Below are 23,952 nucleotides of genomic sequence, written 5' to 3' on the forward strand. Positions count from 1 at the left end.
TCTTTCTTTTTTTTTTTGAATCAGAGTTTCACTGTTACCCTCAGTAGAGTGCTGTAGTGTCACAGCTCACAGCAACCTCAAAGTCTTGGGCTTAAGTGATTCTCTTGCCTCAGCCCCCCAAGTAGCTGGGACTACAGGCACCCACCACACGCCCGGCTATCTTTTGGTTGTAGTTGTCATTGTTGTTTGGCAGGCCCAGGCTGGATTCAAACCTGCCAACTCTGGTGTATGTGGCTGGCACCCTAGCCGCTGAGCTACAGGGGCTGAGCCAGGCCTTAAATTCTTAAACCAGAAAATGAGCTAAACTGCTAAGATGATAGACAAAAGGAACAGAAAAGGTCTGAAGAAAAAAGTAGTAGCAATAAAGAATGGACAAAAAACTGATGAAACAGATGGACCAGAGAGGATCTACACAGCCCAGCTAGGTCTCTAAGATGGTTCTAGATACAGTATTTATTGGGATCCCCACGGGAGAGGGGCGGAAGATGGTGCAGAGAACTGCAGCTGGAAGTGGGCATGAGACAGGATGCGCAGGTTCAGGAGAGGTCACAGACAGGTACGTTCAAACCACAACAATTGCCACTGTGCACTCGTGGGGATGGAAAGGAAGACCCTCACGGTACGGCTCTGGGTGAGATGCTGACTGACGCACGCCCAGCACACGCAGTGTGAGGTTTACATAGACATTTCTGATATGGCTGCTGTGCAGGTGAGAGTGAGCCCAGCAGGCCCACAGATGTCACTCTGAGGAAGGCCACCTGCAGGATCACCCTGGGCTGCCATCAAGCTGAAACGCTCCCTAAGCTGAGGGGCTGGGACACCCTGACTGGCCACAGCAGCTGCCATAGGAACAAACACTGTGGTTTATGCAGATGGAACCCAGCTTTGTCTCCAAGCAGAGGGTGCCTCCATGATGGTACCCGCTGAACCCTAGATACTGAGTCCCTGTCACGGGCTTCCTAGGAAAAAACATGTCCCACATGTGTCTGCACATGCTGTGTCCACCACACGGGGAGCTCCAGAAGCTGCTCACAGTCCCTGTGACCCTGCCAGAGCCTCCTCCCCAGCTGTGTCCTTGCGGCGTGGCTGTCACAAATCTCAGACATGCTGAGTCCTGTGACTCTATGCTGAGTCCTGTGAGTCCTTCCAGAGGATCTCAGGACCTGCAGGTGGTATTGGGGAGCCAGATATACCCCTGCATATACCCCTGAGATTTGCACTCCCAGGTGTGCAGCCTGAAGAAATTCCTGCGAACGTCCCCGAGAGACAATACAAAACCTCCACATCACTCACCACCAGGGGACACCACCTCACACCCACCAGAATGGCTACTGCTATCCAAAAGACAGACAGTAAGTGCTGGCAAGGATGTGAAGAAAACTGAAGCCCCGTGCACTGCTGGGGAGTGTGCAGTGGCGCAGCCACTGTGGGAACGGTACAGCAGTTACACGGAATGTGATGATCATCCTATGACCCAGCAATTCCACTTCTGGGTCTATCCCCAAAAAACGAAAGCAAGGACTTGAACAGATATACGCACACCCCCGTTCATAGCAGTATTACTCACAATAGCTACAAGGTGGAAACAGCCCACAGGTTCATAGCAGGTGAATGAACAGTGTGGTCTATACACACACAACGGGACATGATTCAGCCACAGAAGGGAGGGAGCCCTGACACAAGCCATACACGGGCAACCCTGAGGACACTGTGCTGAGTGGAATAAGCCAGACACAGAAAGGACAACTACTGCAGGGTCCCACTCACATGGAGTCCCAAGAGCAGTCAGATGCAGAGACGGAAGTAGATGTGGGCACCAGGGGCTGGGGAGTCAGTGTTTAATGGGGAAACAGTTGCCATTTGGGAAGATGAGAAAGTTCTGGAAATAAATGGTGGTGATGGCTACACAACAACGTGAGTGTACTTACACTTAAAAAACATTAAGATGATAAACTTCAAGTGTAATTTGCCACGATTTTCTAAAAAAGGAAAAACTGAGGGCAAAAAATTACAGTGGCATCATTGGTAACAGGGAATCCTAACTGCGAGTCCCAGGAGAACAGGCAAAGCCCAGGCATGCACCAGGGCAGCCACAGCTCCGACATGCAAATCCTGGGGAGCAGGGCTCAGGGCAGAAGCACAGGGAAGACCCTACACCTGACTCATTTTAAAAAGCATGAAACAAGTACACAAAAGCAATCTGGTATGTGGTGCACAGAAGAGATAAAATTAAAAAGAAACGTGCCAGTGAAGGGCAGAGGCGGGATCCAGGCCCCTGGTTTCGGGGCAGTGGTGAGGGCTGGTGGGCCGCAGTCAGAAGCAGGCGTGGCAAAGCCCCAACACCACTTCACCACTTTACCCTTAATCCCCTCTCCTTTCCCCAGCTGCTGCTACTAAAAAATGTCAGGGAGAGCCCACTGGAGAATCTGGGAATAACCGCCCTGGAAGGCTGTCCCTCACATTCTAAGTGTGTACCCTGCTTGCCTGCTGGAAATGGTGGGAGGGGGAATGGGGCCTGCACCCAGGAAATGGGGCAAGAGGGGCAGCTACCACAGAACTGGACCATCCATCACAGCAGAGCTACCGGAGTCAGGGCCCCGTGAGATGCAGCTCACGCTGTGTGCAGCAAGCCATTGAAATCTTACCTCCGCACGGCTGTCGACTTCCTCCCCTGTCAGTCTAGACTGCACAGCGTTCTCCAGCGGCTCTGTGGCAAGCCTCACTGCGTGCTGTATCCGCTCGAGCATCTGCTTTTTACTGGGATCTGTGGTCTCATTTAACTTTACTGCAAATGGCTACAACCATAAGGAGATGTCAAACTTATTAGATACTGCTCAGCAAACCCCCGAGTTCACAAAGGTGACTCAAGGGAGGAAAGAGACAGGTTTCTCCCATTCCCTGTGTCAACGAAAAAGTTTGCACCCCACTCAGCAGGGCCACACCAGGACTCTGAAGCCCCTGGCCCAGATACTCCTGGTGTTGTCCTCTCCTCATATGTGACTTTGGGCAGGCTGCTAACTCTCTTTGTGCCTCAGTTTCTCTGATCCAAATTGAGTGTGAGAACAGCACTCCAGGGTATACTTCCAGGGGGTAAAATCAGGCAGTCACCTAGGAACTGAGAGGTACCAGTACCTCCATCACGGCAGCACCTGATGGAACCTTGTTGGCCTAACAAATTGCTAAACTCTAATTTTTTGGGTATTTTTTTTGGAAACAGTGTCTCATTTTGTTGCCCAGTTGTTGTGCAGTGGCATTGTAGCTCATGGCAGCCTCAAACTCCTGGGCTCAGGAGATCCTCCTATGTCAGCCTCCCAAAGTGCTGGTACTACAGGGGAGAACCACTGTGCCGAGCCAACTTATTCTAATCTTACAACACAATGCAAATAACCGTACATTTATATTTACATTTACTCCTAATGGAAGTGTAAACTGGAGCCATTTAAGAAAATGAACATAATGTCGGGTGCAGTGGCTGATGTCTGTAATCCCAGCGCTCTGGGAGGCCAAAGTGGGTGGACTGCTAGAGTTCAGGAGTTCGACATCAGCCTGAGCAAGAGTAAGACTCTGTCTCTAAAAAATAGCTGGGCATTGTAGTGGGTGCCTACTAGGGAGGCTGAGGCAAGAGAATCACTTGAGCCCAAGAGTTTGAGGTTGCTGTGAGCTATGACACCACAACACTCTACCTAGGGTGACAAAGTGAGACTCTGTCTCAAAAAAAAAAAAAGAAAGAAAGAAAAAGAAAATGAGGATAGCGTCTGCATTTCAGTCAGAAGTTTCCAATCTACCACAGTTGTGACCTTGATGTTGAAGATCAGAGAGCAGCATCAGTAAGCATTTTTATAAGTATGTGCAATTAGTGGCATGGTGATAAATTCAGATGTTTTCTCTCAAGTGGCAGGGACATCGCCTGTTCCACTGCACCCTAGTGTGTCTTTCCCAGGGCCGTATGCTGAGGCTGACACTACCCTAGGCACTGTGACCTGTAAAGGACCCAAGGGCTTCGACCAGCACAGATGGCGAGGGGCCCACCTTGAGGGCAGCGTGCACGTCCTCCAGGAGCTGCGTGGCGGGGGGCTGCTTCTCCCGGTACTGCTGGAACAGGTGGTCCTGCCGGGCTCTCTTGATGATCTGCAGAGAGAAGCAGAGGCTGGGCTTCACGCAGACCCCCTCACCCATATGCCACAGCCACTCTCACATGTGGCAAATCCTAAGGGATGGCAAGGGTTGTGTGGGGACAGCTGTGGGTCCCAGATGTGCATGGCATCATCAGCCACAATACTGCCCTCTACCTCGAACCTGCCATGTGGCACCCACCCAGAAACCAGCCCTAAGGGCCCTGGCACTCAGCCAACTTGCTTCCTGAACATTCAGGTCTCTAACGTCTAAAGGAGCATTAAGTGTAACATTAACGATTGAGGGGATTCAAATGTTTGTCAAGTCAAGATTTGAGCTAGCTGAAGCCTGTGCTATTTTCTTTCTTTTTTCAGCAGAAACGGCCTTTATTGGTTTCAATGCAGTCTAAAAGGACACTCCAGGGGCGGTGGCGTCCGCAGACCCAGCAGCCGCCCTGGGAAAGGCCTGTGCTATTTTCTTTACCTATCTGAAAGTCCTTCCTGCCATCCAATGTATTTGTCTTGAAAAGCCCTTTACCTTATCATCAATATCTGTGATGTTCATACAGTAAAAGACATCGAACTTGAAGTAATCCTTCAAGACTCTTCTTAAGATATCAAAAGAGATATAGGACCTGAAGCAACAAAGAAACAAGCATTTCCACACTGCACAATCTGCATGGCTGAGTTGAACAGCACCAGTCTGAGCCATGTGGGCCACATACACAGGGAGTTCCTACTCTGCCACCCAGGACAGCAAACCCACCCCTCCTGCCTCTGCCGCCTCCACATGCAGACGATGAGGATGGAGACCTTTATGAAGCTCCACTTCTCTTCTCTTGCATACTTCACTGTAAGAATACAGTCTGTAACACACAGCACACAGAACACGTGTCTGCTGACTGCTCCTGTTCTCAGCAGGGCTGCAGACACACTAGGCTACTAAGAGTCAAAGAAGTTGGGGTGGGGGGCATCTAAAGCTATATGTGGATTTTCGATTGTGTGGGCGCTGGTGTCCCAATCCCTATTTTGTTCCAGGGTCAGCTGTGTAGGACCTTGGCACCGAGCTAGAACATGCACAGGTGAGAGGATACTGTGGCATTTACCCCAACAGCCAGCTCGTTCCACAAGCTGAGCCCAGGGCCACCCAGTGGGGCTCACAGCTGACTCAGCCTCAGGTCTGAGTGTCACAGAAACTCAGCATCTGGGGGCCCACACCTGAACCTGAAGGCAGGGTAGAGCCGTGTATTAACAAAGGGGCTCTGGGCATGTTTCTTTTTGGTGATCTTCACTCTTTATCCAGTAAATGTGGATTACTTATGGAATTAAAAATTTCATCTTAAAAACAAGCAAAGTCCAGGTCTGATCTCCTTTCAAAGCTCAGGTCCTGTAGCAGATTACACTGAGGCCGGTCCCTACCTGGCGTGGCCCATGTGAGATGCATCGTAGACAGTTGGCCCGCAGCAGTACCACGTCACCTTTTTGCCATCTTGAGGTATAAACACGTCCTTGGTTAGGAAATAACGATCATAAGAAATGCAAAAACACAAGATTACCAAAAGTAGCAGTAAGTATCACAGTGTGGTACATTATGTTTCATATAAATGAATATAGAAAGGACTGTTTTATTTATTTATTTAAGACAGAGTCTGATTTTCATGCCCTTGGCAGAGTGCTGTAGCATCACAGCTCACAGCAAACTCAAACTCTTGGGTTTAAGTGATACTCTTGCCTCAGCCTCCCAAGAAGCTGGGACTACAGGCACCCGCCACAATGCCCAGCTATTTTTTTGTTGCAGTTTTCATTGCTGTTTAGCTGGCCCCGGCTGGGTTTGAACCCACCTGACTCAATGTACGTGGCTGGTGCTCTAATGACTGAGCTACAGGCGCCAAGTCCCAGCTATTTTTTTAGAGATGAGGTCTCACTCTGGCTCTGGCTCTGGCTCTGACTCTGACTCAGGTTGGGCTTAAACTCATGAGCTCAGGCAATCCACCCACCTCAGCCTCCCAGAGTGCTATCAGCCACAAGGACCACTTGTTTCACTGTTAAAAGTCACAAAGGTCTCAGTGGGGGCCGTGAGACTCAGTCAATGACACCTTCTCACTGACTGGCAGCCCTGCATGGTTCGAGCCTCTTCCTCCCTGGAACCTGCTCTTCCACAGGGAGTTGATAACACTCTTACTTTGGGTTGAAATGCTCCTTATTTGATAAGAATCACAGCCATCAAGCATCTGTGACTGCTAGGCCTGAGTTAAGCCCTCAACCTGAGTCCCGTCTGCTCCACGCACACCTTTAGGAGGTCAGCATTCTTGCCATCTTTTCACAGCTGAAGAGACTCGGCCAGCCATCCCTGCCCCTTACGGGCATGCGCTGGGCTGCTCCCGCCTTACCTTGTTCCGGGTGAGGCTGTTGTACAGGTGGAGCTTACATGGCTCAGTCCCGGTGGGAGGAGACCACTGAGGCTGTGCCCGCCGGCCTCTACCTGGGGGCACAGAGAGAGTGTTACAGTGGGGAGGGGGCACCAGGAAGCACTGGCAGCCACTTCATCTGCAGGCTTTGTTCTCACTATGACTCATTTACAATGAAACAGGAAACAATGTTAGACCACACATCTCCATATCAAAAGAAAGATTCTTTCTTTTGTGTTGCTCACATTCTGTGTGGCAGTGTATCTTGGTGCCCCAGCAGGACGGAGGAGTGCCTGCCTGCAGGACGCTCCCAAGCAGGCACCACTGCTCTTGCAGGCTGTGTGTGTACGATGCCACCAGGGCTTGTGGGTCAGTAGGGCCCCACATGCAGCCTCACTGGGACAGTCTGCTGTTGGAGCCCTGGGAACCTCCCCTCCCAGGATCCTTTGTCCAGACAAGGTAAGGGTTTTAAGGACTCTTCTAGGAAACAGGCTTCCTCCAAGCCCTGACAGTCAAGGCCATGGTCGGTTCAGAAATAGCCATACCCAGGGCAGGCAAAGCAAGGATGGCCCCAGCCCAGCCCCTCCCATCCTGAGGCTGGGAAGGTGAGGGGTGGGCTGTCTCTGCAGGCTGATAGTCTGACCCAGACACTCCAGCTCTAGGCTCTGAGCACCACATTGTTCTGTCCCCACTGTCATTTCAGACACAATCCTGAGTTCCTCCCCAGCCCTCAAGGGGATGCTCATTGGCCCACCTGGTCCTTTACCTCCTGGGACTCCACTGCTCCCTGCTCCTGCCATCCAACCCCCCATGCCCTCCTCAGCCCACCCAGCTTTTTGTTTCTGGGACCCCTGAAGGGACACAGTGCTGCCCCTGGGGCCTGGAGTAGCCACGAGGGTGATTATCCACACGCACAGCCTCAGTTTTGCAAAGCCCAGAGACCCAGGGGCACCTGGTGATACCCCTCCTCAGGTGGATCCAGCTTTGCTCCTTAGTCCCTACCAATGGCCAGGCTTGGTGCCCACTCAACTGTGTGCCCCAGCATGGCCTCTGCCCAGGAAGGGCTTTGGTGGGCCTGAGCCACCATTGTCCACCGTGGAACACTCTCAGCACAGACCTCTTCCCACCACCTCCCCCTCTCTGGCTCCTGCGCCAGAGGGTCTGCCGCAGGTGATACCCCGTGCAGGCCTCACTGGAATCACTATTGAACTTGGGTGGCAGATCACCACACAGGAACAGCTGCTGCCAGAGTCCTAGAGAAGCTGGTCTCAGGTGTGGGCCATTTCCTGGTCTCTCCACTCTTGCCCAGGCCATGAAAGTGAGGACGGAGGATGCTGGTAACTAACAGGCTGAGGTGAAGAAGGGGGCGGCTGTACTGTGTGTGTCTGAGACAGATGGGGACACAGAAGGACAGACAGAGCTGGGCAGGAGCTTCTGCTCTAGGTGAGTTCTAGTGGCCACAGATAGTCCCAGATTCTAACACCTGGAAAATCCTAAATCACAGCGCAACACTGATGCTCACTAAGGCCAAGTGCAGCCTCGTGGCTTCTCCCTCTGTTGCCTGTGCTGGAGTGCAGCCTTGAGATCAAAATTCACTGCAGCCTTGAACCCCTGGGTTCAAATGATCCTCCCACCTCTACCTTCCGAGTAGCTGGGACTACAGGTGTGTGCCACCATGCCCGGCTATTTTCTTAAATTTCTTTTTGTAGAGACAAGGCCTCGCTATGTTGTCCAGGTTGGTTTCCAAATCCTAAGCTTAAGCGATCTTCCCGCCTCAGCATCCCAAAGTGCTGGGATCACAGGTATGGCCACCACCCCAGTTCCCTCTGGATGCATGCATCACATGCTCCTGAAGGAAAATTTCATTTAATGAAGTGACAATGTTCAACTTCCCTCAGGAAGCCCCTGGAGCTCCTACATCTCAGACGTTTGGGGAAGCTGCCCATAGCTGCAGCCCAGGGGAGGACACGCCAGCACAGTACTCGTCTCGCCAGGCAGGAAGGACCCAGGTCCACACGCCGGCTTTCTAGCTCCCATGGAAGCCACTCCTGGCCTGTGGGTGGTAGTGGGTTCTGAGGAAATTCGGCTTATGCAAATTCAGATTCGCACAGGGCCCTTATTTTTCACAACTGACTTCCCCTCCTGCATTAACTGGTTTCCCCTTTCCCCTTAGAATAGCCCAGAAATTCTAACTGAGGTCCCCATCAAGCCTCACATAGGCCTCAAGAAGAGCAGCTGGCACCCTGCACCGCCCCAGGTCTCTGCTTTGATTTCTTCTGAACAACAAACACAGATCCACATCTGGTCCTGCTTTGGGCCAGGCACTGTGCTGGGAGCAGGGCTACCCAGAGAATCAAAGTCCCCAACCCAAGAGAACCAAGAACAGAATAATTATGCATTGCTCATGAGAGATACACCTTAAAATGGGGATCTGAGGAGACTGAAGACAGAAGGATGGAAGGAGAGAGACCAGGTGGCACAACCACTCCACGAGGGGCTCACCAAGAAATACACTTCACTAGGGAGCCAAGACCAGGGGTGTGCCTGAGAGGAGAGAGCAGTGCGGAACTACCATTCCTAAAACCCGATCAGCAGCCAGCAGACCCACTTTCCCTGGTGAAATCCACCTGATGCTCCTTCCTAGGGCTGAACAGGCTAGACCCCTGTGTGGGATAAGGAGCTCCACTAAGTTCAAGGCCCTGAGACCCAGTGGACCTCTGTGCTGAGCCTTGGAGAGAGGGCTGGCAAGACGGGGTAGGTAAAGACAGAGTGGCCGGGGGGGTGGGAGCCAGTCCACCTGGAGGGGTCTAGCTGCACAAGAACAGCTCTGAAGGTTGAGCAGAGCCCTGCCTGCCCACGTGTCTGAGCTGCTCCCTCAGGCTGCAGAAGCCCACTGTCTCAGAAAGGACCCAAGGGACACAGGTGACAGGCAGTACACCAAGGGCTAGACGTGGACACATCTGACACTGATGGAATGACAAGCAGAGGTGGAAGGGCGAGTGGGAGGAGGGGTGTGAGTCCCACAGCACTGGCAGCAGGTATGGGCAGGGTACACGCTCCCACCCGGCAGCAGCTCTGATCATCACAGCTACGTGGAGGCAGACAGACACAGCTGCTGTCGTCCCAGGAACGCAGGCAAAGATCGAACTCTGAGGAGTCTGGGACCTGCTCGAGACCAATGGGTGATGGTGGCAGCCTCCTCCTTCACCTCCAGCCCTGGCTCACTGTGCACTGGCCTGGCACTGGCATACATGGTCCCTAGTGGCTTTTTAAGCAGTCTGGGTGACCAGGGGACTTGGAACCTGGAAGCAGCAGGTCAACCCTACTATTAGTGCTTTCCACACCCCTGGCTCTCCACCTTGAGCAGCTGTCCTCTTTCTGGGCTAAAAGGTGATTGCAGGGGCAAAAACTTTCCTTTATCTTAGTGTGGATGGTGGTGTGTGTTCCCACATATCCCCACGATGAAGAACTGGACAGGCCACTGCTGAGGCTGTGGTACCACACCCTCTCAACCCTCATCCCCACACAGTGGCTAAACTTCAGAGTGGGCATAGCAGAGGGACAACCGGACACCTGAGTCCTGGAGAGGAGGCACCGAACAGCAGAGTTGTTACCTGGGTGACCACCCTGGACTCACTGGCAGAGACAGCTGCATAGGGGAGGACACGACCTGCACCCGAGGCTGGGGAAGGGCTGCGTGCTGCAGGGACATCCAGAAACACTGAACATGCCCTTCTCTGGGAGGTCCCCCATCCCTGCCCCCACTGTAATGGACCACTGTACCTGGCAAAGGCCTGACCTGCCCCAGAGACAGGGTTCCTTCCAAATCCTCTGCCCCAAAGGGATCAGGAGAAGCCCCCCAGGAGGATGCCGGGCACAGTGAGGACTACTGCACATGAAAGTGGGAGCACCACCATCCAGCCACTCCCAACACTAGGTGAGGATGGAACAAAGCACTCCTGGATCCACCACAAGGGAGCAACAAACCACCCAGGCCCCCAGGCCCCTCCAGAAGTATCTCCACAGACGTAACCAGCACTGACAGGCAGGAGCTGAATTTGCAAGATGGGTTTCATCCCAAAGAAGAAAAATAACATTTCTAAATTTTAAGAAGTTCAGCACCAATTAACAATAATTTCAGATTTAACAACTGTAAAACTGGAGCACAAGCACATTCTAAGCTTGTGGAATAAACAAAGAAAAATAACCATGTCAAATCAGAGCTAGGGGCTCAGCGACCGTAGCTTAAGCAGTTAAGGTGCCAGCTACATACACCAGAGTTGGTGGGTTTAAATCCAGCCCGGGCCTGCCAAAAACAATGACAACTATAACAAAAAAAAAGGCCAGGCGTTGTGGTGGGCATCTGTAGTCTCAGCTACTTGGGAGGCTGAGGCAAGAGAATCACTTAAGCCCATGAGTTGGAGGTTGCTGTGAGCTGTGATGCCACCGCACTCTACCCAGGGTGACAGCTTGAGACTCTGTATCAAAAAAAAAAAAAAAAAATCAGAGCTAGGCAAGGCTTTGGCTGAAAATCACAAGGACTGGGCCTGTGGCCTGGGCCCCCAGTCAGCTCTCGGTCGTGGCAAGTCTGCAACCGGACCCCTATCATTTTGGTACCAGGGACTGGTTTCATGGAAGACAATCTTTCTATGCACCAGGGGGTGGGGCAGGGGAAGTGCTGGTTTTGATATGAGTCTGCAAGCAGATGGTGTGTTCTGCTGTCTGGCAGCCAGCCCCTCTGCTAACCATAATCTGTGTTTGCAGCTGTTCCCCAGTGCTAGCATCACCGCCTCAGCTCCAACTCAGATCCTCAAGTGTTAGATTCTCATGTGGAGTGCAACCTCAATCCCGCCACGTGCAGTTTATAGCAGGGTCCCACTAGGTGACAATATAATGCCTGCCTGATAGTACTGGAGCTCAGGCGGCAGAGGGGGTGGTGGGGAGTGGCTATGAACAATGACCCGGCTCCCACCAATCATCTCCTGCTGTGCCTGGTTTCTAACAAGCCACTAACCTATACCAGTCCATCTGAGGCGTGGGGACTGCAGACCCAGGAGACTCTGCTATAGTAACAACGAGAACATCTTGACAAGAACTGACTCCACAGGGGGATTTTCCCCTAACTCCCCAGCAGCGGCAAGAGAACTTTCCTGCAGGCCACTTGCTCTAGACACTTTTGGGGTGTTTACTGCCAAGCAGTGCCACAGACTCATGGGGGTGATGGAGAAAGCCCTGCCCTTGGGGGGCATTCTAATGGCTGCGAAACCCACTGTTACTCACTTGCTTGGAGCCTGCAAGGCTTGCCTTTGTCACAGGGGTTGCCCAGGACAGCTTCTATGTGCCTGAACCACCGAGCCACGTGGAAGAGCTGGGGGTCAGCGGGCGGGGCTGAGAGCTGCCTGAACACGTCCACGTCTGCCTGGGACAGTGAGTACCCCTGGACATAGCTACGGGTGCTGAGGTGCTCGTTCAGGGCTTGGGCCCTGGCTGCTGCGTCACTAATGCTCAGAATGGACCTGTAGTCAGGAGCTGCAAAGACAGAGCACAGGGCATCAGGCAGGCGATGGGGGCAGCCCAGGGGCCACCAGGCAGAAATCAGAGACACACAGGGTGCGGGGAGTGCACAGAACAAAGGAAAACGGTATCAAAACATCCAGAACAGGCAAATCCACACAGCTGGCGCGAGGGTTGGTGGTTGTTAGGGGTCTGGGGACTGAGTACTTCATGGGTACAGGTTTCCTTAGGGGGAATGGAGACGTTGTGGAACTGGGCAGAAGTAATGCTTGACACCAGAATGAATGCACTAAATGCCACTGGAACATACACTTTAAAACTGTTAATTGCATGTTATGACTTAAAAAAAGGAATGTCGGGGAAAAACACAAATGCAGCCCCACTACCACCATCACAAATTACACAGCCTGGTTTCCCACACTTGGGGACGTAACAGGAGCTCACACCTTGGAATGCAGTGAGCACATGAGCCTGGCTCTGGGAAAACCACCTTCACCATCATGGTATCCCTGCCCCTACTGGCCAGGTAATAATTGCTATATGAATTTTACCTTAATTTAAAAATCTCACAACAAAAAGACTTGGTGCCTACAGCTCAGTGGTTAGGGTGCTGGCCACATACACCAGGGCTGGCGGGTTTGAACCCGGCCCAGGCCTGCTAAAAACAACAATGACAACTACAACAACAACAAAAAAAAGCCGGGCGTTGTGGTGGGTGCCTGTAGTCCCAGCTACTCAGGAGGCTGAGGCAAGAGAATCGCTTAAGCCCAAGAGCTGGAGGTTGCTGTGAGCTGTGATGTCACAGTACTCTATGCAGGGTGACATAGTGAGACTCTGTCTCAAAAAAAAAAACAAAAAAACCAACTCACAACAAAAAAAGCCAAAAACTAAACCAACCCCATGTCCAAAGGGGCACAGTTTTCTGCACCCCAGAATGGTGTTTTAGTCTTATATGTGCTCCTTGAGGTACGAGGCCCTGAGAAGGGAAAATTCCATTCTCAGCTAGGAGACTCGACTGGGGGGTTAATTCCTCTGTGCTCGCCTAAACAGCAGAGACTCCGGGTTAATTCTTCCCTGCTTGTTGAACTGGCCTTGCTAATCACAGCAGGCGATTAAGTCTTGAGAAAGGAATCCCAGAGAACCCCGCCAAGTTGCAGCTGGAGATTTAACACCTGCCTGGGGCTGAGCTGTTGCACTTAGTTCCCTAACTTCAAGTTATACAAAAGTTTCATTTAACCTTTTAGGGAGGTGGGTGAACAGAACAGACAGCCTGGTGTCCTTGTGGTTTATCTTTAAGTTAAATGCTCAGGACTTAAAAATGATGTGTACGTGCTTTGTAACACTTGTGCTGAGGAGAAATTTTTTATGGCAGTCTCAACTAGTGCATTTGTTCTTTATTCTTGGTTATTTTTATCTGATGAGTTTAGATATAAAATACAGTCAATAAAGATGGGCAGTCACTGAGTGCCTGAGCGAGCACCAGTCTTCCTTGACAAATCATTCATTCTGCAATGCTTCCTCTGTGTCGTTGACTAGACTAGCGGACAGTACACATGTCCCTCTGCCTCTGGACATTAGAGGGTGAGGGCAGGGGAGAATTATGGGACTCTTGCACATGACAACAAACACCACAAAGGAATGAGGAGCTTGGTGGGGTCTGGTACAGGCCCCAGCATGGAAGAGTCTACCATGGCTTCCCACAGCTAAGGCTACAAGGCTGGGAGGATCCCAGCTCACCTTAACTCCAGCCTGAGCTGGATCCAGGCTGCCAGGAGCAGCCCACTGGCCCCTGCCCTTCCTCAAAGCATTTGCTGAAGAGCCCTCAGAGGTTGTGTGCACACTATGTCATCACCAGGAGGACGGCTGCCTTGTCACCCCCAGCTGCCTCGGCCATCTACACCTCCTCCCTTTCTCTCTTCAAATCACAGCACTATCAGGAACCAGGACGGAGCTCAGACCTTTCCCGGCTGTGAGCAGTTACTAAGTGAGGTCTGTCTCACTGCTCTGACAACGTCTGTCCGCTGTGATCACTTTCTACATGGGGGTTGAGGATCAGGCACTTTCCCCAGCCCAGCCCCACTCTCCTGGATTCCTACAAGGCAGACACTGCCATGGCTGCTACCAGCTAGCCTGGCCCAACCCCTTCCCACTCCAGCTGGCTCTCTGGGCTCTGCTGAGAGGTGCAGGTTCCTATCACTGTCCTCTAGGCCTCCTCCTCACTAGCACAGGCTGATCCTCCTGCTGGCCTCAGGCCAGCCACCTCCACTTGGCTCACCCCACCCTAGTAAACATCCCTCCCATTGCTCCTTTTCCGGGGGAGAAGGGATGCTCTCCAGACCCTACCAAGCTCCTCACTCCCTCATGGCTGTTCTGAGGCTGAATCCCACTCAGCCCTAGTGCTCCCTACACCCCTGCTGCTCTGCACAATGCTCGCTTCCTGATTTCTGTCCTTTGTCTGCCCTACCACCCTGCCCACTTTACTTGCTGCTCTAGCCTCAGCCTCTAAGCTGAGCCTGAACTAGTCTGGACACTCAGTCAAGATGCTGAGTGACTGGATGAGCAAACAGCAGGTCGGTGCTGGGGTCAACATCCACCTATCATCATTTTGGGCCTCAGACTTCTTGGAAGGACGCCATGAACTGCAGATCCAGGGCTGAAGCCCCACATCCTCTGATGCTTTCACCCCCAAGGGCTTGCTGGGCTGGAGCACCGCCCCATGCCTAGAGATGCCAGAGACACTAGCACAAGGCACTCTCCCCTCAGTCCTCGCAACCACCAAATGAAGCAAAGACAAACAAAGGCAGACCCCGCCCCTGCAAAGATGAGGGGGTCTGGGGGCCCTCTGAGTGGCTGCGGCTCCCAGCTCTCCTTCCTTCCTCAAGCAAGAGGATCGCAAGACTCAGCCTGGGGGCTTTGAGGAATAGCCCCAGTGGTTACAGTGTCTGGCTTTGGTCCTGTAGGGCTTCCCTCTGCGAGGAGGAAGAGATGGGAGGCAGGCAGCCCGTCCACAACAGGTCTGAGCACTGCTAAGATAGGCCCAGGAAAGCTAAATATCAGACTTCTTCAAAAACTCTTCCCCAGGGTGGCGCCTGTGGCTCAGTGAGTAGGGCGCCGGCCCCATATGCCAAGGGTGGCGGGTTCAAACCCAGGCCCCGCCAAACTGCAACAAAAAAATAGCCGGGAGTTGTGGCGGGCACCTGTAGTCCCAGCTGCTGGGGAGGCTGAGGCAAGAGAATCGCGTAAGCCCAGGAGTTAGAGGTTGCTGTGAGCCATGTGATGTCATGGCACTCTACCCGAGGGTGGTACAGTGAGACTCTGTCACTACAAAAAAAACTCTTCCCCAGAGCAACTTTCTTCCAGAAAACTTCTACTTTGCCTAGATATTTTCCTCCAGCAGCTCAGCAGCCTACAGGTGGCTGCCAGCAGCTGTCCTATTTTATGAGCACCACTAAAGGTATAGTAGAGAACTTGCCACAGCTGTGGGCAGAGCTGGACGGTGAGCCACATTCCCTTGTGGGTCAGGCTGTCGTCTGGAAGCTGTTATCCCACGTTGACCCTCCAGGCTCCCTCTCTCCAGCTTTGCTTTCCTGCAACTGCTCATGCCAGGATGGGCTCCATGGCAGCGAGAGGGGCAGAGAACAGACTACTCTAAGAAATAGCGAAGTCACATCAGCTTCTAGATCCCACTGCCCCTCACCCTGTCATATCAGCAAGCAGACAGATGTGCCCCTCTCATTGAGACCAATTCTGATGCACACAGGAGACCGCCAGGGACGCAGCCAAACACTGACAGTGGCAATCTCGGATGAGCGATGTTGCAGATGTGACTTTGTTTCCCTCTCTTTCTTCATCACCCACATCCTCTACAACAGGCATATGCTATTTTTAAAATGAGAAAAACAAACACTGCTCTAATTACTGCAACATCTTTAAGATGCTAGTTAAAGAAGGAATCTGAGAACTTAAGACACTACGAGAAATGCTCTCCGAGGGGCTGGCAGGCAGAGCACTGGCACTCACATCTGCCTTTCCTCCTTTCCTGTGTAAAATATACTCATCACAACATCCGCCTCGTAAAGCTGTGGACCATTAAGTGCAATTACACTCATAAAATGTTTAAAAGCCACCTGGCACAGAGCCAGGGCCCAGCTTGTCATCATTATCATAATTGTTCCTGTATTATTAGTATTATTATAACAGCCCCAAGTTAGACCTCAGAAGTCCCCTGCAGGGGTTTACACAGGGATTGCAGGTGCTTTTGTAAAACCTACTGACAGAGTAGCCCTGACCGTGGGAAGGAACAGAGCCCACGCCTGTGAGGAATCCTCTCAAGACCAGAAGATGCTGTGTTCAGAGAAGCACAGGTGGGCGACAGGCCTCCCTGAGACAGAGGCAGTCATTGGGATAATTGTAGTAGCTGCACTGATGTGTCCTAAGGAAACAAAAACAGGTCAGCTTGCCAGGAGTCTCGGGTTTGAGCCAAACTGTGGCCTATTGGTCTGACACTGAGACTAGACAGGAACACTTCCCAGCAGGCAGATGACCCCCCGGGACCTGCTCATCAAGGCTGCCCTCACCCCGGAGTCTGCACACCCCGCCAACACTCCTGCTCTGCCTCCACTGCCAGGTAACTTTGCCGCTCAGTCCAATGCACCAAAGGACAGACACCCTCTGATTGCGGCAATGTCCCACAGGTGGACAGTGGCCTACAAAGCCTGTCTTTACAAAATATCTACTGAAATCAGATGCAAGGCAATGTTGTGGCACAGGTATGAGGCCAAACCCACACCCCAAAGAGCCACAAACGGCCCCTCCCATGGCCAGCCAACCTATCTGGCCACCCATTCCTCTTCCGCTTCTGCTTCCCTGAGGAACCAGCACCACGTGAAGCTGGCCATGGTCTGGTGCACCAGCAGCACCTGGGAGCTCCTCAGAAGCCACGTTCCTGGTCACATCTGAGACTCCCAAATCAGACTCTTTTGGGGTGGGCCCAGACCGTGTGGTTTGAACCTGCCTCCAGGAGATTCTTGTGTTGAATCAAGACTTTCATACTTCCATGTGGCAAGAATCCCTAGGAGGGGCAGGTGGCTCAACAAAATGCAGACCCCTTCACCACAAAACACAAGATGCTCCCAATAAGCTCCTTAGCTTGCCCGGGGTCTGCAACCCTCACTAACCAACCTGTCCACTGACCCTGCTCCTGCTAACATCCCATGGGAGCCCTCATCTTGCAGGTATCCCAACAACACCTGCCCTGCAGATGGCTCCCTTTCTGCAAAGGCTCCCTCTGCTCCCCTGGGCCCACTGTCTTCCACCCAAGCTCCTCACCCCCAAACCAAGTAGCTCTCAGAAAGGGCACTGAAAAACATCCCCCAACACAAAACACTGAAGAGGAGAGAGGCATGTGCAACCCTGCTTTCACCATTTGGAGGCGACACTGCCTATCCATCAGAGTCCAAGCCCACAGACAGAGAGTGCCCACCTCTCTCTGAACTGAAGTCCAGCTGTCACTCATACACAGAGGTGCTCCCTGGCGTCATCTCTCACCCCCAGAATGGCTGGAAAGGAAGTTATGATTACTGGGAGTATCGAGTGTCCCTCACAAACTGAGAGTCCTGAGTGTGATCAGATGTTACTACCAACCACCATGACTGCCACTAGAAATGGCTTATTCTCCACCCTAAGGGCCCTGCCTCCTGAGCAGCTGGAGTTCAGGTGCATACCACCAGGCCCAGCTGATTTTTAAGAGTTTTGTAGAAACAGGGTGATCTTCCAACCTTGGCTTCCCAAAGTGCTGGGATTTCCTTTTTAAGAGCCACTGCACCCAGCCAAGCCTCTTAAAAAGTAAATACCTGGAAACATGATACCTGAGTTCATTGATGAGCAAACATTTGTATAAGTACATTTCAATTTGCTTTGGAGAATGCACCCAAGTACAGCAGCTTACTCTCCTGCCTGCCTGAACTCACCAGAACCTTTTGCTTATTCTAAATAGAAGTATCAAAGGCAACACAGCACAGTGGCTAAGACCCCACTGCAGTCAAACTCCTGAGACCAAAGCCTGCCTCTGCCTCTTGCTCACTGTCACATAGGACAAACTGCTACACTTCTCAGAACCTCAGGGTTCTCATCTGTATGGGACCATGTCAGCAGGCCCAAAGGGCTACTTCAAGGACTACAGGAGACAAGATGTGAAGTTTTAATATTTAGAGCAGTGCTTGGCACAGACTTGTGATGAAAAACCGCTGGCTGTATTATTATGGAGACCCTTGAATTAAATTGTATTGAAAAATTATAAGGCCAAGCGTGGTGACTCACACCTGTAATCCCAGCACTCAGGGAGGCTGAAGTGGGTGGACTGCTTGAGCTCAGGAGTTGGAGACCAGCCAGAACAAGAGGGACAATCGGTCTCTAAAAATAGCCGGGCATGGTGGCAGGTGCCTGTAATCCCAGCTACTCAGAAGGCTGAAGCCAGAGGATGGCTTCAGCCCAACAGTTTGAGGCTGCTGTGAGCTGTGACCCCACAGCATCCCCATGGTGACAGAGACTGTTTAAAAAAAAATATATATATATATATGTCTGACCTAACACGTAGCCACCAAGTGGTGTCCCAAGCTGTACAGAAAGGCCCCTGAGGTAAGTTCCACCTACCCTAGTAGTCTCAGAAGTGAAACTCGTCCTTCAGAGACAATCGGGCCCCTGGATGGGCACAAGATTGCACACCTTCAAGACTACAAAGGAGAAGCTGTAAACCCAGCGAGATAATGGAGAAGAAACAGATGCTGTGTCAACTTAGGGAAGAAGATCAGGAAATGGGGATCCCTCCATGAAAAACTTGGGAAGATGGTCACCTTTGAGGAATCCAACTTTGGGAATAAAAAACTCAAACTGGAAACCAAGAATATCTAGAAGAACTATGGTAGCGATTTGTTTTATTTCCTGTCTCTTATCTTTCAGGATGAGCCTACAGACAGCGTGTACATGGGTAGGGGGAGAGGCCACTAAAGGAAGGAGCAGATTGGCCTGGCTGAGGCTTGGCCCTCAGGCTTAGGACTGGGAAACCTGCCTGCTGTCCAGAACGCCCAGACAGCCGGAGCTCATCCCAACCAACATAGCAAGCTTTGGAAATAAGGCAACTCTTATAAGGCTCCAAACATGTAATCTAAAGTTCTGAAGCAATTTTAAAGAATAACAAACAAAAAACCCAATGTTGTTTACGTTAACAAACAAACCAAAAACACTTTTATTTTAAAAAACAAAGAAGGGCGGTGCCTGTGGCTCAGTTGGTAAGGCGCAGGCCCCATATACCGAGGGTGGCGGGTTCAAACCCGGCCCCGGCTTAACTGCAACCAAAAAATAGCTGGGCGTTGTGGTGGGCGCCTGTAGTCCCAGCTACTTGGGAGGCTGAGGCAGGAGAATCGCTTAAGCCCAGGAGTTGGAGGTTGCTGTGAGCTGTGTGATGCCACGGCACTCTACCGAGGGCCATAAAGTGAGACTCTGTCTCTACAAAAAAAAAAAAAAAAAAAACAAAGAAAACAGGGCAGCCCTGTGGCTCAAAGGAGTAGGGCCTCAGCCCCATATGCCGGAGGTAGTGGGTTCAAACCCAGCCCCAGCCAAAAACTGCAAAAAAAAAAAAAAAAACAAACAAAGAAAACAGGCTCTAGTTTTCAACATGGACATGGTACTTATTACATGCTGTTCTAAGTCCTGTTTATCTATTAACTCATTTATGCTCACAACATCCTTCAAGCTGGGAACCCTATTTTGTTGTAAGGAAGGAGCAGATCTGGAACCCTGGCCCTGCCAGGCTAGCTTTGGTGTTGGAGTTGGTAGCCTTACTGCCATTTTACAGGAGTCTGGGTGGACTTCTGAGGGCTGCCTGGCTCTAGGGTGGGTGGAGACAGGGCAGGAATCCAGGCACACAGGTAGGGGCGGAATGCAGCGTGGCTGGAAAGTGATTACCACTGCAACCAGGCACAGGAGTGCACCTCTATGCCATGACAAGCAGCCCTGTCATTTGGGTGCCCCCACATCCTCAGGTCACCCAGGTGGTTAGAGCTGCCTACCTGGAACCCAGCAAGGGCACCACTGAACGCCAGGGAAATCTTGGTATGACCTAAACTGGAGCAGCAAGTGGAGGTACCTGAGAAGAACTCATCTCTAGCTTCTGCTAGCCAAGAAAACCCCAAACTAGATACTGGGAACATTTCCTTTGGCAAAAGCTCCACACTTTTAGGAATCTGGGCAGAGTTTCTGGCCTTTTCAGCACCTAAAATCTTGCTGAAGGGACAGTGAGAAAAGACATTTTGGACATCTACCAGCTGGTGATATGAGTGACCAGAGGAGCTGACACAACTGCCTCCTAAGGGAACCTCCCGGGTTGGCAGTAAAGTGGGGCAATAATGCTCTGACAGGCAGATCCCAATGGTGACTATCTGTAGAACTGGAGATAAAAGCCTTCCTGAAACCACAGCCTTTTTATGTGTGTTTACGCGTACCCCTTGGCTTCCTCTGCCCCATTTTCCTAAGCTCCAACCTCAGGTGCCCTCCGCCCACTCCTGAGTCCTGCCCGGTCTAAGTAGAAAATCAAAACAACCCTTGGGCCTTTGCCTCTCCCCTAGAGTTCAACTGGGGCAGGAGGGGGCAAGGCCAGGCCCAGTCATCGCTGTGGAGGGGCCGTTGAATGAAGGGCCACCTCCCGGGGCTAGGGCGCAAGGGACCTCTGCTGAAATTCGGTGCAGAAACTGAAGTTGGGGAGACGGTGGCCTCGGCAGGGTACGGGGATGAATGGGGTCCCACAGCGGCAGAGCTCCATCCGCAGGGCTCTCGGCAGCCCCTCGCGCCCCTCGCGCCCCTGCCGAGCCCAGCACCCGGTGGCCGCCCCTTGGACCCAGACCTCCTGCGTCCCTCAGATCTGGACCCTGGTGGCCGCCGCTCAGAACCGGGTCCCCGCCGCTCCTCACAACCTAGGGCGCGCGCTGCCCCGTGGCCTCCCAACCCAGCCTCCAGCCCGGCCCCCACCAGGCCACGCCACTCACCCTGCTCAGCGGAGGAACCTGCCATCGCTGGGAATTCGGAGGCAGACACTGCGGCTACAGACTCTTACCAGAATCTGATGCAACTACCGCCCCGGAAGTCCCACCCCGCGCCGGACCCGCCTTCCGGGACACGCCCAGTCGCTAGGCAACCTCCTTCAGCCCCGGACGCCGCCGGCCCGGGGCATGCTGGGAGTTGTAGTCTGCCCCCGCAGCTACCAGCGTCCAGGAGCATCCAAGTCACCCGCTCGCTGTCGCGCTCTGAGATTTCAGTCCTGTCTCGGGAAGACAGGCCCAGACCCAACCTGGCGGCCAGAGCCGGCCTTAGCAAGAATGGGTGGACCTAAAGCAGGCTGGGGACCGTCCCGCAGAGAGCCCCGGGGGGAGAGTGCGGTGCGGCCGCAGGACACGTGGCAGGGGCCTGGCAAGAGTGGGGCCTCTGGAAGACCCTTATAAGTGAAGGTAGGGGTGGCAGAGAGCCCCCCCACCGCGGCAGGTTTCAGGAGCCGCAGTTCGGTTAGCTGTTGGGCGGAGGGGCGTGGGTTCAGGAAAAGCTGAACGAAGGCAGAGGCTCTTTGGTAGGAAGCGATTTCCGTGACCCGCAGGCAGGAGGGGGTGGCCTGGGCCAGGGAGGTGGACAGACAGGTCTAGGCCAGCACAGGATGCTGGGGGCCAGGGGCAAGGTAGGGTCCGGAAAGATACCAAGTTTCTGGATTTTGTTTTAATGATGAACCCAGCTAGGATGTGGACTTACAGAGCTCAGGGCGCGGTTGGGGAAAAGAATTTTTACACCTAGAGTAGGTAACCCGTAGTTTTAAAGAAAGTTTACGTTTTCAAGAAAGTAAAATACAGAAGGAAAACAGAACATCGCAAGAAGGTAGATTGTTAAAAACTTCTCTAACACCGTGTTCCCAGACTTACTTAAAACCTCTTAAATTTCTGTTCTTCTACACGTTTAAACGAATGGACAAATTACATCACAGTGGAAACTCAAATGGTTAATATACTATAGAGTTAAAATTAAAATCTATTTTCTTGTCTGCCTATTTGAAACTGCAGTTACTAAATTACTAGTGTGTTATCATTAATTGAAGTTTACTTAAAACAGCCAGTTGTGACAAGTGTCAACATTAAAAACTCATTTAAAACAAACAAAAAATTGGTGGAGCGGACGCCGGAAGTGGTGGTGGTACAGGAGTATCCCTGGGGTTCCCGAGAGCCAAGGCCCCAGGGGGTGGGCGTGGCGGCCGCAGAAACGTTGCCCGCTCTACTCCCTCTACCGGCGGAGCGGCGCCTCGTCGCTCCCTGCCGCCGGCTGCCAAGAGTGAGCGCCTCCGCCCCAGGAAAAGGAGAAGGAATGGCCGTGAAGAAGACAACCATCTTCCTCACCAGACGGAAAGGAGTAGTAGAAACCCTGTCTTTCAAGAGTCTTCAGGCAGCAGCAGCAGCAGCAGCCCAGACAGGCCAGCAGGCCAGAAGGCATCTTAAGCCAGACCGTTGCTGATGCAGCCCTAACACCCCTCAGCCCGTGCCTGAGCAGTCTGCGCTGTGCCAAGGCCATTTCCACATCAACCAGACCCTGAAGGAGACCCACTTTCACAGCCTACACACCGGGGACAGCCTCCAACATGATGTGCCGGCAGTTTCTTGCCTTCTATGAAGGTACAGCCCTGTGCACTTGGCGATTTTTTTTTTTTAATTGCACGCACAACACACAAAAATGCCTGTTGGCTTTTCAGTCTATGTTTGAAATAACAGGTTAACAGGCAATTTACTTGTGGTTTTGCGATTTCAAAGGGGCTTTGAAGCAATTTTTTATAGGATTCTTTTGAGGAATGGTGTCAAATCCATGTCATGGTAGTGGTATGAGGAAATCTCATCTGTGTGTTGACCAATAGTATGCCTAATCCAGACTTATTTCCATATCTGTCAATTAGAAATTCTTCATGTAATAGGGCATGTTAAAAATGCGGGATCTTCAATTTTTTTAATTCAATAAACTAGTATGTAGTATCTCGTTTCCATGAAAAAGCCGGGTATTTTCTTTTCCCCAAATATAGAAATTTTTTTTTTAGAGACAGAGTCTCAAGCTGTTGCCCTGGATAGAGTGCCGTGGTGTCACAGCTCACAGCAACCTCAAACTCTTGGGCTTAAGTGATTCTCTTGCCTCAGCCCTCCAAGTAGCTGAGACTACAGGCGCTTGCCACAGCACCTGGCTATTTTTTGATTGTATCTGTCGTTGTTTAGTGGGCCCGGGCTAGATTCAAACCTGCCAGCTCTGGTGTACGTGGCTAGCGCCCTAGCCACTTGAGCTACAGGCGCCGAGCCCAAATATAGAAATCTTGACTCAGTCTTGCGCTGAAATGTACTGCTACACTACCCCTCGGTAAGTAGATGTACTATTGCAAGGACTCTCCTTTCTAACAGGCTACCACTCAGATCCAATTCAGACTATAAGAGAAGCACCCTCCCTAACAATGGTCTCCATTCTGTTATATATTTGTATTTCCAGGGAGAATGTCTATTTAGACTCTTGTATACTCAGATAACTTCTGTCTCAATATTCTTCCAGTCTCCACCTAATTCTACAGTAGGAAACACTGCACAGTTCTGAATGTGAAGTATGTAATGACTTTTCGTCTTACTGGGAAACTTAGCAGCTTACCTGATGTCTTTCGCAATTCCACTTTGTAACCTCAGTAGTTAAGGTGAATGCTGATAAAATGTAAGCTACCTGATGTCTAAAGCAACAAGTATTGTGGGAACTATTGGACAAGGATTAACTTTATGTTTAACATAACTCCTGTTAACCAGGGGCCACATTCCATCACTGGAACTGGATAGATTGGTGTGGCTTTAACAGAAATGAGCAGAGGAACCTTT

At 51.8% G+C, this 23,952-nt stretch overlaps 1 protein-coding gene across 2 annotated transcripts in view; it reads right to left on the minus strand.

The window, feature by feature from the left end:
- Positions 1-21,179, minus strand: part of CARS1 (cysteinyl-tRNA synthetase 1) — a 60,066-nt gene extending 38,887 nt beyond the window's left edge. Inside the window, exons 1-7 of one of the 2 annotated variants that reach the window (XM_053559768.1) lie at positions 21,073-21,179; positions 11,801-12,049; positions 6,503-6,594; positions 5,532-5,620; positions 4,651-4,747; positions 4,030-4,128; positions 2,646-2,795 (exon numbers count right to left, since the gene is read on the minus strand). In XM_053559768.1, the coding sequence (XP_053415743.1) occupies positions 2,646-2,795; positions 4,030-4,128; positions 4,651-4,747; positions 5,532-5,620; positions 6,503-6,594; positions 11,801-12,049; positions 21,073-21,097 (801 nt within the window). In that variant the 5' untranslated portion in view covers positions 21,098-21,179. The remainder of the gene's footprint in view (positions 1-2,645; positions 2,796-4,029; positions 4,129-4,650; positions 4,748-5,531; positions 5,621-6,502; positions 6,595-11,800; positions 12,050-21,072) is intronic. The other variant, XM_053559769.1, reaches the window with a different exon arrangement.
- Positions 21,180-23,952: the final 2,773 nt, after the last annotated feature.

The sequence above is a fragment of the Nycticebus coucang genome, chromosome 14 (assembly GCF_027406575.1).
Source record: "Nycticebus coucang isolate mNycCou1 chromosome 14, mNycCou1.pri, whole genome shotgun sequence".
Classification (NCBI taxonomy): Eukaryota; Metazoa; Chordata; class Mammalia; order Primates; family Lorisidae; genus Nycticebus; species Nycticebus coucang.